Raw genomic sequence first — 12,820 nt, forward strand, 5'->3', positions numbered from 1 at the left:
ATTTTTTTTTTAGAGCACCCAATCATTTTTTTCCAATTAGGGGGCAATTTACCCATCCTGCACACCTTTTGGGTTTTGTGGGGGTGAAACCCACGCAGACATGGGGAGAATGTGCAAACTCCACACGGACAGTGATCTGGGTCTGGGATTGAACCCGGGTCCTCGGCGCGTGAAGCAGCAGTGCTAACCACTGCGCCACTGTGCCGCCTGGGGTCTCCATTTTAAGACTGAGATGAGGATAATTTTTTACGCTTAGAGGGTCGCTAGTCTGTGGAATTCCCTTTTCCAGTGAGCAGGGGAGACTGGGTCATGGAATATTGAGGCTGAGTTGGACAGATTTTTGATTGACAAGGGAGACTAGGGTTATGAGGGCCGGACAGTAAAGTGGAGTTGAGATCACAACCAGAGCAACCACGATCGTACTGAATGGTAGACAGCGAAAGCTCAAAGGACCGAATGGCCTACTCCTGCTCCTAAGCTCACTGCAGATGCTGCCAGATCTGCTGAATATTTTCTGTTTTTAATTCATAGAATGTTAGAATCCCCACAGTGCAGAAGAAAGCCATTCGGCCCATCGAGTCTGCATGACCCTCTGACCAAGCATAAACCGGAACACCCGGAGAAAAACCTCGCCGAAATGGGGAGAAAGTGCAAATTCCATACAGACAGTCACCCAAGGCCGGAATTGAACGCGGGTTCCAGGTCCTGTGAGGCGGCAATGTGCCACCACTGTGCCATCGTGTCACCCATTCAGATTATGAGCATTTACACTAGTTTGTTTTTGTCCAATTTATTACCCAGATTTATCCTTATTTCATGATGTAAATGAGGAGAACAATGTGAGACAAAGCATGAGGCAACATAATTTTTTTTAATGACTCTTCTCATAATAAAGATCTTATAAGGAAGTCATTATGCATTTTTTGGAATGTGACCAACAAATATGCCTTCTGACCGTAACTGCACAACAGTCTGCAAAATAATAAGACTGAATGATCCCCAGTTTATATTGTCAGCAATAATGCAGGATAATGTTGGTTTTAAAACAAAAATAAATACAGCTGGTAAAGATTATACTCAGTAAAATATCTGGACTTGCGTATTGATGAAAAAAGAGACATGCGATCAAAGTTTTTCATCTTGTACTCATCAGGATAGCTCACGGGAAATTACCAACAACAATTTATACTGCATGAGAAGAGAGTGCAAATTGGTTGGTGAATGGACTCTGGTGGAGGCGTTCCCGTGAGGAATGCAGCATGGCACAGTTTTGTTTAAATCCAAACTGGACAGATCGATCCTGATTGGTCATGGCATCTTCCTGGAGAATGAACCAGAAACATGTCTGTCTCCTAAACTTTCGCTGAGTTGAAAAATGACAAACTGAGGACATGTTCTTCCTATTTGTAAACGGCAGACTCCTGTGTGTGAATATATGTGGCTTCTTGCAAGCGTTGGTGAATCACAAGCGAGTCTGTCTGATAATCTTAAATTGGTTTTCAGTATAATTCTTAGCTCAGTTAGGATTGTTTAACAGGATTCAATAAATCTATACACCGGGAGCAGTACTAAATGGTTGGTGCTTCAAGGGTTTTCTGAATTTTGTACATCAGTGTGAGCTGACTATTACTCATTTGGCTGTCGATATTGTCTGGAAAGAATAGCACAGGCATTATATATATACAAGATGTACTGCAGCAACTCACTCAGGCTCCTTTAACAGCGCCTTCCAAACCTGTAACTTCACCTGCAAGCCACTCGAGTCTGCACGACCCATACGCACATAATCAGCCACCCTCCTCAACAAGGACACCCCCAGGCACACTGAGAACCCCGTCCCCCTGCCTCAATGGAGGGCATGGCCCTGCCACCACCACCACCACCAACCCCCGTGCCTCCATGGGGAGGGGGGACTGAACTTAACTGTGCACCCCTGTCAGGTTGCCTTGGTCTGGTTCGTGTTTTTAAAAACGTGTTGTAAACCTCACTGGTGTCACGTTGGCGAGAGGGGAGATCCCAGTGTGAGGGAACGATATGGCAGGGAAGCCCTGTTGCTATAAGTTAATCTAAATTAAATGGAAGGGTGGGAATATCGTAATGTCAATGGTGGAGAGGGCAGCATGGTAGCATAGTGGTTAGCATAAATGCTTCACAGCTCCAGGGTCCCAGGTTCGGTTCCCGGCTGGGTCACTGTCTGTGTGGAGTCTGCACGTCCTCCCCGTGTGTGCGTGGGTTTCCTCCGGGTGCTCCGGTTTCCTCCCACAGTCCAAAGATGTGCGGGTTAGGTGGATTGGCCATGCTAAATTGCCCATAGTCTCCTAAAAAGTAAGGTTAAGGGGGGGGGGTTGTTGGGTTACGGGTATAGGGTGGATACGTGGGTTTGAGTAGGGTGATCATTGCTCGGCACAACATCGAGGGCCTAAGGGCCTGTTCTGTGCTGTGCTGTACTGTTCTATGTTCTATGTTCTAAGACGTCGCCAGCGAGATTCTCATTTTTTGACTCTCCCGGGAGTTTGTGCCTTCATCATCATTTGCGCTTGCGGCAAACGCTAGCGTAAAATCCTGGCCGTGGGCTCGCAGAAGTTAGGGAGGTAATGCTAAAGGTCTATAATAAACTTGTTAGGCCACAGCTATAGCACTGGGTCACGTTCTGGTCAGCACATTACATGATGGATCTGATCGCAGTAGACAATACAGAGGAGATTCATGAGGATGTTGCCAGGAATGGAAACTTTTAGCTATGAGGAAAGATTGGATATGATGGGATTGTTTATTTGGAACAGCAGACATTAAATAGGGGCAACAAGTGTGAAAATGGCAATGACGGAATTTTGTTAAGGCCAGAAGGTGTCTTGTTACAACAGAGGCTCTTTGCTCAAAGGAGTAGCACCAGTGTGACTGGAATATATTGGTTCAGGGGCTTTATGTTAGGGACACTGAACAGAATAGAATTTGCTGCTTTACTCATCCGGAGAGATTTAATTGAGGTGTATAAAATTATGATGGGGCTACAGAGTGGATTGAAAGGACATATTTCTATTAAAAATAATTAGGGAGACGATTCAAAGAAATTGGCAGAGGATTAATGACGAGTTGAGAATATAAAGTTTTCACCCAGGAATTGCTGGAAGTCCTTCCGGCTCACTGCCTGAAAGGATGGAAGAGGCTAAATATCTTTAGAACATTTGTTTTAAAAAAGCACTTGAATTTGCGCTTGAAGTGTTGTAACCTACAAGTCTAGGGACCAAGAGCTGGAAAGGGGCATTAAGCTGGCCATCTCTCTTTTGGTCATCATGGACACAAAGGCCTATTGTGCCTTAAATGTCTATGATTGGAGCTTAAACCGATTTATGCAAGCTGAATAAATACCGCAGAACCAAGAGGCACAAATTAGAAGATGACGAGGACTGCAGAGATGTGGCTTTCTGTTATTGCAACATGGGAGACATTAGTGTTGTACCAAATGTTGCAGTGGAAAAAACTTCTATTATCCGGAATTGTCTGAATTCACCACCATTTTTTAAAAAAGGCTTCTTGGCATCATATCATTATCAAATGCCTTGATTATATCAAAATAAACAATGACTATAATCTTCCAGCCTTTATAGTATGAGATTCTCTGGCTTTCTATTTAGTGTTTCTTTTTAAATAAAGAATTTGGAATTCGGAAGGCAGTGGAATATTTTTATTTTCCCTTTTGGCATTGCAGGATCATGTGATTGGGAGCAGGCTGGAATTGAAACCTCTCCCAAAACTCTCAGTTTCAGTCACTGTTGAAACTTCTAATCACTGATATTTCAGACCTTAAGGGCTGGATTAGCCGGCTCACGGTCGCATGTTGTTTGGCGGCCTGCCGTTCGCTGATGGTGGGATTCTCTACTCCCACCACTTGTCAATGGGATCTCCCATTGAAGCCACCACAAGCCACCAGGAAACTCGCGGGAGGTGGTGCAGTGCTGGCGGGAATAGAGAATCCCAATGATTGGGGATTTCCAGCTTAAATAGAAGCAATAAGTGTCAGAATGGCTATGAGGGAATTTTTTTAAGGCCAGACAATGACTTGTAACAAAGAAGGCTCCTTGCTCAATGGAGTAGCAGCAGTGTGACTGGAATACATTGGTCCAGGAACTTTATACTGGGGACACTGGACAGATTCAGATTAGCATTTGCTTCTTTATTCATCTACATAACAACTGAACATTTTGCCTTTGTGTGTGACAGTGTACTCAGGACAGCGGGCAGACCATTGAAATAGTCCCGGTTTAATGGTGGGACTTGTGGCAGGTGGGATCTGCAGCAAAGGCTCCATAAACGTGTCCTGGTATTGGCATCCCACTTCCAGGATTTCCAACCAATCAGTGAGGGTGTGCAGGACGGTGCACCAAATCTGTCAAAGGACAGGTTCCGAATTAAAGGAACCGCAGCAAGGTCAGAATAAGGTCAGAATGGCTGAACCAAACATTGATTCCTGTGGCTGCAGCAACCACAGCAAAGGAGAGGAGACCTGGGTCTCCCACTAATGTCTCATATCCTGCTCTGGGATCTGAGGCACTGCAGTGAGGTGAGGTCTCGCAAGGACAGCAGGAAGCTTGCACACTTATGACAGGTCGGTCCTGCCATCTGAAGCCTCCTGGAACAAGGTGGCCCCTTCTCAGTGGGCAGATGGGCATTGCCATTGGCCTTTATTGTAGTCAATGAGGAGCCCCGAAATGGTCAGTCAAAAGTCGTTTATTTCCTACTCACAGTTAGGAAATACTACAACTAAGCAAGACTCAAAGTCCCAGCCAGGACCATCCTGCGATGCCGGCTTCCTTTTGGGCCTGCTTTTATCTCGGGGAATAAACTGACCTCGCTGATTGACCTCCGCCCCTCAGCAGGAAGCGCATATTCAACAGGCCGCATGGGGAGATCCATTGGGTCGCCCCGTGGACCTTGTGGAGGTTATAACAGCCGTAAAGGTGCTTGTCACCGGAAGGTCACCCACTGAGTCTCTGTCTCTTATGTACTCTCTTCTTCAAGGAGAGACAGCAGAGAGGGATGCTTATTAGCGGTAGAGAGGAGGGAAAGACAATAAATGTGCAGAGTAACTGTGAGGCATTCATGCGAGATGGTAATAGACTGATGGTGAATGTGAGTGTTGGTTTTTCAGATGGGGATGTGCTGCGGTTTGAGAGAGAAGAAAGAGTGAAGTTGCAAGATGTGTGGTCTTGATGAGTACCATGCAGGAGGCTGCTGGCCAAGTCAGAGTGTGAAGCTTGGTACCTGAAACTGTTATGGCACTTACCTTTCTAACCCTGCACTGAGGTCCTTCAGCATCTTGGTACACAGGATGGGATTCTTCAAGTCGCCCGCTAGATGCGGGATTTTTGACGGCCTGCGGCATCCCGTGGCCGGCCAAATTTGGGAATCGTGCCAGGCATCAAACTGGTCACGGGTATCCCAGCCTGCCCTGCTGGCCATAACATGTTGACCGATGTGCCCACCGAGCTTCACACCCGGAGCCAGTGGGAACATGCAAATAGCTCATTAGAACTGTTCAACATCTAATTGACAGGGAGGAGGCCCTTCTCTTTTGCCAGCTGGGATGCTCCAGCAACCCTCCCCAAGTCGAGACTCCTTCTGGCGTAAATTGGTGCAAGTCCTGAGGAATGTGAACCTGGTGGTTTGCAGTTCAAAGTTGGCAACCTTCCCTTCAATTGTCTCCAGGGTGCTCAAGTGGAAGTGAGCCATCTGTACCCCTAAAACTTTTAAAAAATCTGTCAATATGCCAAGGTTAAACGTCTGTGAGATGGAGGGAAAAGTAATCCCTTTAAAGTGGTGGATACCTTGTGAAATGGTTTTTTCACAGTCAGTTTCATTGGCCTTTAAATTATAGAAGCCCGTGAGTATGCCCAAAAGGCTAGAAGTTTTGTTTGCATTCAATTCCACACACCATTGTATCATGTGAGAGTACCTTTAAGAAATGGATGTTTAAGAAATGTACCTTTAAGAAATGCGGTTTTATCAGTGATGTCAGAGTGTGGGTGGAGCTGGGCTGTCAGCTTTTTACTTTTGTTTTAGGCTGTTTGCTGCAGGTGTGTTTTAGTTTCATTTTCAGTGTTGGAGCTGAACCCAGACAGAGCAGGTGTACCGTTGATCTCTCTGCCATGAAAAGACTATCTCTTGATCATTTGGTGAATTCGGAATTATAACTGTCATAGTAGGGATTTTAACCTGACGTGCTTCTGCTGAAAGATTTTTTTTTAAAGTCTTCTGGATGTTGTTTGGGAAGTTATTAAGGATTACTTAGTGTTGTATTCTTCGGGGGTTGTATTTGAATTGATGGTTGCTAAGATGTCCACTGTATGTTTTTAAAAAGGTTAACTTGAGTTCATAGGATAAACATTGTTTTGCTTTAAAAATACATTTCCATTTCTGCTGTCCCACACCTGTAGAGTGGGCCGTGTGCTCCCCATACCACAATCTATTAAAAGTTGTGGGTCAGGTGAACTCCATGATACACTTTAGGGTTCTCTAAACCCTGGCCCATTACAATTGTCTGCAAAAAGCCTTTTTGGTTGACAGGTCGGCCAGTTTCAAAGGAGAGATTTGGACTGTTTAGTTATGTAGCTCTACAGGGATCCATTAACTCAGGGGAACAGGTGTTTTCCTAACCACAGTTTTTTTCACAAGGATGCCTCTTTGTTCTCAAGTGCTTGCTAGAAAGAACAAGCTGCATACCTAATTGCCTTTCAGAAGGTGGTGGTGACCAACCTTCTTGAATCACTGCAGTCCCTGTGGTATACCCAAAGTGCTGTTAGGGAGGGAGTTCCAGGATTTTGGCCCAGCAACAGTGATATAGTTCCAAGTCAGGATGGCGTGTGACCTGGAGAGTAACTTGCAGGTGATGATGTTCCCATGAATCTGCTTGACCTTTCAAGTGGAGAGGTCATGAGTTTGGAAGGTGTTGTCAAAGGAGCCTTGGTGAGTTGCTGCAGTGCATCTTGTAGCTGGTGCACACAGCTGCCACTGTGCATCAGTGATGGAGGGAGTGAATGTTTAAAGTGGTGGATAGGGTGCCAGTCAAGCAGGCTGCTTTGTCCTGGATGGAGTTGAGCTGCTTGAATATTGTTAGAGCTGCCCTCATCCAGGCAAATGGAGAGCATCACAGTCCTGACTTGTGCCTTGTAGGTTCTGTGCATCCTTTGGGGATTCTGGAGGTGAGCTACTTACTGCAGAATTCCGAGTCTGTCCTGCACTTGCATAGTATTTATATGGCTGGTCCAGTTCATTTTCTGGTTAATGGTAACCCTCAGGATGTTGACAGTGGGGGATTCAGAGATGTTAATGCCATTGAATGTCTTCCATTGAGGTATGTAGCTCAATTAAGGACATTTTCCACATGAAGGAAAAATGTCCTGAATGACAGGGTTTTCATTCTAGCAGAGTGGGTGCAGGGTAGAGTTGGGCCCATTAACCCTGGACGCAGATCGCAGGCAGCCTTACTGCTGAGTGCCTAGACAGGCGTCATGTTCTCTGGGACTTCATCCCAGTTGTTTTGTTAAAACTGCAAACGCCATGTGGACTAAATCATACAGTGATGACACGTGGACTACACTGATGTGTTGCGTTTTTGCCTACACTGATGTGTTGCGTTTTTGCCTACACTGATGTGTCGAGCTTTGCCTACACTGATGTGTCAAGTTTTGCCTACACTGATGTGTCGAGTTTTGCCTACACTGATGTGTCGAGTTTTGCCTACACTGATGTGTCGAGTTTTTGTTTTCAAGACTAATGCATGGTACAGCTGAAAACATATAATGCTGTCAGTCATGTTTTTTGTTCTGGGATCTGTAATTGGAAATGGAACTAAGAATATTCAAAACAAGATCAAAGTTTTGTATGAAAGTTACTACAGAAATGCTTTTCAGTTTGTTTTGCAAGAATCTTTAAAGCATAAAAATGACTAAATGTAACAACTCTGTAAACTTTTACAACAAAATATAGGAAGCTACTAATTCATTGACGAGCAGGAAGAGGCAGTTATAACTCTTTATAAGATGTATTTCTAGAATGATTAAATGTTTTATTGATTTTAAAAGTTGGCTTGAGAAAGTTTGCATTTTCTGTATTTCATAATGTGTAGGCGTAGGAAATTGCTCGAGGTCAAGAGAATTAAACTGTACACCACTGTGACGTAGTCCTACCTCAATCATAATTCCACCATAATAAACTCACCGTGTGAACCAAAGCAATGTAACCTATTTGTATTATTGTCAATGGATTCTTAGTGGTAACACTGTGGGCTCAGACATTAAATTGTCAGAAAGCCATGGGTTCTCTGCCGACTCTCGAGAGGCACAGAATCTAGGCTGACACTCTGGTGCAGTACTGAGGGAGTGACTGCTGCACCGCAAGCAATGCTTAAGTTTGGATGAGACATTAAGCCGAGGTCCCATGGCACAAGTTCGAAAAAGAGCAGGAGAGTTTTCCTGATGTCCTGGCCAATATTAATCACTATTACTAAAACAGATTGGCGACTGTGTTTCCCCACGTTGCAAAATGCTTTGGGATATTCTGAGATTGTGAAAGGCATGATATAAATGCCAGTCCTTTATTTCTATGCTTGGTTCTCATTGTACTCCTAAAAATGGCAAATAGTGAGAAATGTTGCCCAGACATAAGAAGAAACCAACAGCAAAAAGTAGCAAGATGTTCATTGAAAAAAATAATGGCTGATACTTTTAAGTGATTGTAGCATAATCCACATTCAGATGATGAATATCACATTGTTCCTGTCCTGTTGAATAAGTTGTAGCGGAAAGGTAATTAACCATGGGCAGGATTTTCCTGCCCTTTCTGCCGACAGGATCTTCCGATCCCGCCAAGGGCGACCTCTGCCCTCCTATGACGGGTTCGCCGGCAATGCGGTGCACAAAACACCGTAGACTTCAGCAGGACTAGAAAATCCCCATTGCTGTGGAGAGCAATGTAAACTCACAGTACATATGTTGCATCAATTTCATTAGAGATGGCGAGATTTTACAGTGTTACACACGATAAAAATAAGGTGAATTTGCACTGGCACTATACGGTTTAGAAGGGGCGATGCCATCATTTGCAGCTCGACACTAACTCTGACTCTCTTTTCAGCCCGGAAAACCTGCTCTCCTGAGATGGTCACCACTTCCTGTCCAATTATGCATCTGCTGTTGATGCTACTCCATTGCTTTGGTCTTGCAAGTGCCCAAGTAAATCCAGGTAAGGTGCTAATCAGCAATATGAATGATGTAATGCTTCTGGTAAAAACTTTCTTTGGATTAAGAACGTGTATATGGGTTCACAATTTGTTAAATTGAGAGATGACGCGACAAACCAATGAAGCCAAACATTTTAACTTCTCAAAACCTATGTTCTACTCGGTTACGGCCCCCTACAGGACAGAGCTTGTATAGCGTCTGCTTCCCCTCCTACCAATACCATGGGCTAGATTCTCCATTTCACAGTGTTTTACGATGCCAAAATCGGCGCTGAAACCTCGCCGATTCTGGGACCAGTGAGAGGCTAGCAGCAGCGCTGGGTGAAACCATTGACTCCCGCCCCGAAACCAGGTGGAGAATGGCCGGGTTCCTGGCTGCGGTTGCACTGTGCAACATGGTGCCGGCCACGCACGGACTCGACCCACCATTTGCGACCCCACAGGACAACCCCTGGCCACCCCCCACCAGTTCCCCTAAACTTCATTGAAGCCTCTCTCAACCAGTGGCACCTAGACCTTGTGGAAGCCCCCTACCCCCAGCCAGCGGCGTGGATCCCGACCAGGTTCTTGATCGCTCAGATCAACCGTCAACCACGCGGTGTGGAACTCGGCCCATCAGGGGCGTGACATCACAGGAGGGCCTTCCGATGATGAGCCAATTTGTTGCAACGGTGTGCGGCGCCTGATGTGATGACGCTATTTTGGGGGCGGATACTTGAAAACCTGTGTCGAACTGCTGCCGGCCCCGATTTGTGTGTCAGAATGGATTCTCCACCTGATCGCCGATTACAATATCGGCGTTGGGCGACGGAGAATCCCACCCTTTAAGTTTATTGACAACTCAAGAATACAAAAGAGCAACATGTGAAAAACAGTCAGGAAAATCAGTAATATGCTAAAAGCATTTACAAGACACCAAAATACGAAACCACCAGCTCTCAAGCCAGCACACACACATGCTCCCCCGGCCCCAATGGTAGCCCCACATTGGCGGAAAGGCACCCCAACGTGCATGACAGACCACCAGAAAAGGGTACCCTGGTGCAGGACACGGTGTAAGAGAGAAAACACCCCTGCCCCAACAGCAGCCCCACATTAGTAGAAAGGCATCCAAACATGCAGCGCAGATCACTGGAAAAGGACATACCGATACAGGGCATGGTGGAAGAGAGAGAGAGAGAACACCCCTTCCAAAAAAAGGACAAAATATAGAGCAGCCACAAGAAACCAAAGAAACAATGAAGTATAAGGCAAAGCCGCCAACACTCAAGCCAGCGCATGCTACCCCACCCGCCTCCCCCAGCTCCAGGAACAGCCCACATCGGTCCAGGCCAGGTGCCCACAAGCAGCACAGTCCACCGGAAACGGACAGGCAGCGCACGATTAAGGAGAGAGAGAGAGAGAGAGATTACTCTTCCCCCTCACTAGTTCCAGGAGGGTCCCCTCAACCCCAGTGGATAGAAATGGGGGCCACAATTGGCAAGCACACAGCCGCTAAACACAAAACAAATACACAACAAAAATACTATAATCACCATACAATCCCCCAACAGTAAAACAAAACCAACATCAGTATAAACAGTACTCAGGGTCAATTGGGTCACTGCACTGCTGCTCTCACAGTTCCAGAATCTGGTCTCCGGACACCATTCGGTCCAAAACTGCAAAAGTGAGTCCGTTGTCTTCCACTTTCAGCCCGGCAGCAGGCCAACCAAACTCCACACTGTGTTCCACTCCCAGCCGATTAGCAGACAGGCAGCCAGTAACAAGTACAGGTCCCAGGCTTGGCAACTGCAGGCAGGCAAGCACTTTCTCCTCTCTTTCCCCTTCAAGCAGCTGGCAGCAGCAGCAACAGGTTCCCCTTGCCCTCCATCCAACCGGTTGTAGCACCGTTCTCCCTTCCTATAGTCCAGGCTTCAAAGTCCGGAAAAGGCAGCCAGCATACAGAATAATAGGTCCAGCAGTAGAGTTACAGACAGAAGTAGCAGGAGCTCAGAGAAATACAGCCTGCATTCGCCTCAGTATATGAGCTACTCAGGTAACTAGGGGGTGAGCTTGCTCCCAATTGGAGGAGCTGCCTACAGAATATAAACCCCGGCTTGGAAGCAGTTCGGGGAAGGAGACCCTGTGAGGAGTGAAGAGGAATGATATTTGTGACTAGTATGGAATAAAGTGAGCTGTACCCTGTCAGCCTGGCCTCTCATGGAGTCTTTGCCTCCATCTACAACACTGGCGACGAGAATGAAGTAGAGCTCCCATAAGCGACAAGTGCTGCGAACTTGGACCATTTCTCAACTACCTCGGGAGGCTGCTCGCCAGCCGGGAGGCATGGCATACATCGGTAAATTCGAGCCTTTTGACGGTGACTCAGAGGATTGGGCCCAGTACTTTGAAAGACTTCAACGTTTTTTTTCTGCAAATTGCCATCACCAGTGACAGACCGTCACTTTGCTGACCACTGTTGGCAGACCAATCTATGCATTAATCAGGAACATGACTTACACAGACAGGCCGTACGGGTTGTTATTCACTATGCTGATCGACTGGATGGGGCGTCACCTAAATACACAGAGCCCGATTATGTTCCGATGGTACCATTCCCACAGTGCTTCGCAGAAGCCGGTGGAATCCACCGGGGAATACCTGGTGCACTTACGGGGACTTGCTGCCCCCTACGAGTTCGGAGCTGCCCTTGTTGAAGCGCTGCAGGATCGCTTTGTTTGCGGACTTCAGGATGGGGAGACACAGTGGAAGCTGCTATTGGAGACCTTCCTGACCCTTGATAGGGCCACTGACATAGCGCTCGCTCAGGAAAGCGCCGACCGTGGACTCCAGGAATACCAGGACCTTGGCGGTCCTGAACATTGGGCGTCAGCCAACAACTTCCATAAGCGAGGTGCCGGGAAGTTCCCAGGTCGGAAGTCACCGCTGGTCCTGCCAACTCCGCTGTGACTCACCCCAGAATGACCACGGAACTGCCCCCGACTCAGCGTCCCGGATGGCAGGCGCCAACAGAGAATCCCAACGACTGCAGATTTCCGGCCATTGTTTATGCATTAACATTTCGAGTGCAAAATTCTTCATCCAAAGTTGAACGTTTCAGTTTTGGCAAAGGTTCTATACACCAAGGTTTATTTTCCTCTTTTTCAATGCAGTCTGACCTGTGCATTTTAAATATTTACTTTTTTATTTAGAATCATATATATTGATATCTATTTTGTCACAATTTCATTTACTTTCCTCACAGGTTTATATTTGCTTCTTTTGTCAAGAAGCAAAGACAAATGTGTATGTGCCGCGACTAGAATAAATATTTCCCTTCAACTCTCCCTCCGCCACCCTGCCCCTGACCAAGTCCACTTCCAGGTGCGCCCTGAAAGAAGGGTCCAGCTTCAACTCGATGAAAAGCAAATTTGAGATTTGTTTAGGAGTTGCTGCTTTCTGAAAAGAATAATCCGCTTGGGCTTGATCTAAGGGCTGGGCCGGGTGCGAATCCACGCGAGCCAGTTAGAGAGGCCGAAATTGGGAACCTTGCTGGCCGCCGATCGGTTTCCAATTTAACTGACCTGCTCCCGTTGGTGA

At 46.4% G+C, this 12,820-nt stretch overlaps 1 protein-coding gene across 2 annotated transcripts in view; it reads left to right on the forward strand.

The window, feature by feature from the left end:
- The window catches only part of ddr2a (discoidin domain receptor tyrosine kinase 2a), a 201,511-nt gene that overhangs the window by 108,613 nt on the left and 80,078 nt on the right, over positions 1–12,820 (forward strand). For both annotated transcript variants that reach the window (XM_038794916.1, XM_038794917.1), the window contains one exon: positions 9,133–9,240. In XM_038794916.1, the coding sequence (XP_038650844.1) occupies positions 9,156–9,240 (85 nt within the window). In that variant the 5' untranslated portion in view covers positions 9,133–9,155. The remainder of the gene's footprint in view (positions 1–9,132; positions 9,241–12,820) is intronic.

This window comes from Scyliorhinus canicula, chromosome 4 (genome assembly GCF_902713615.1).
Source record: "Scyliorhinus canicula chromosome 4, sScyCan1.1, whole genome shotgun sequence".
NCBI lineage: Eukaryota > Metazoa > Chordata > Chondrichthyes > Carcharhiniformes > Scyliorhinidae > Scyliorhinus > Scyliorhinus canicula.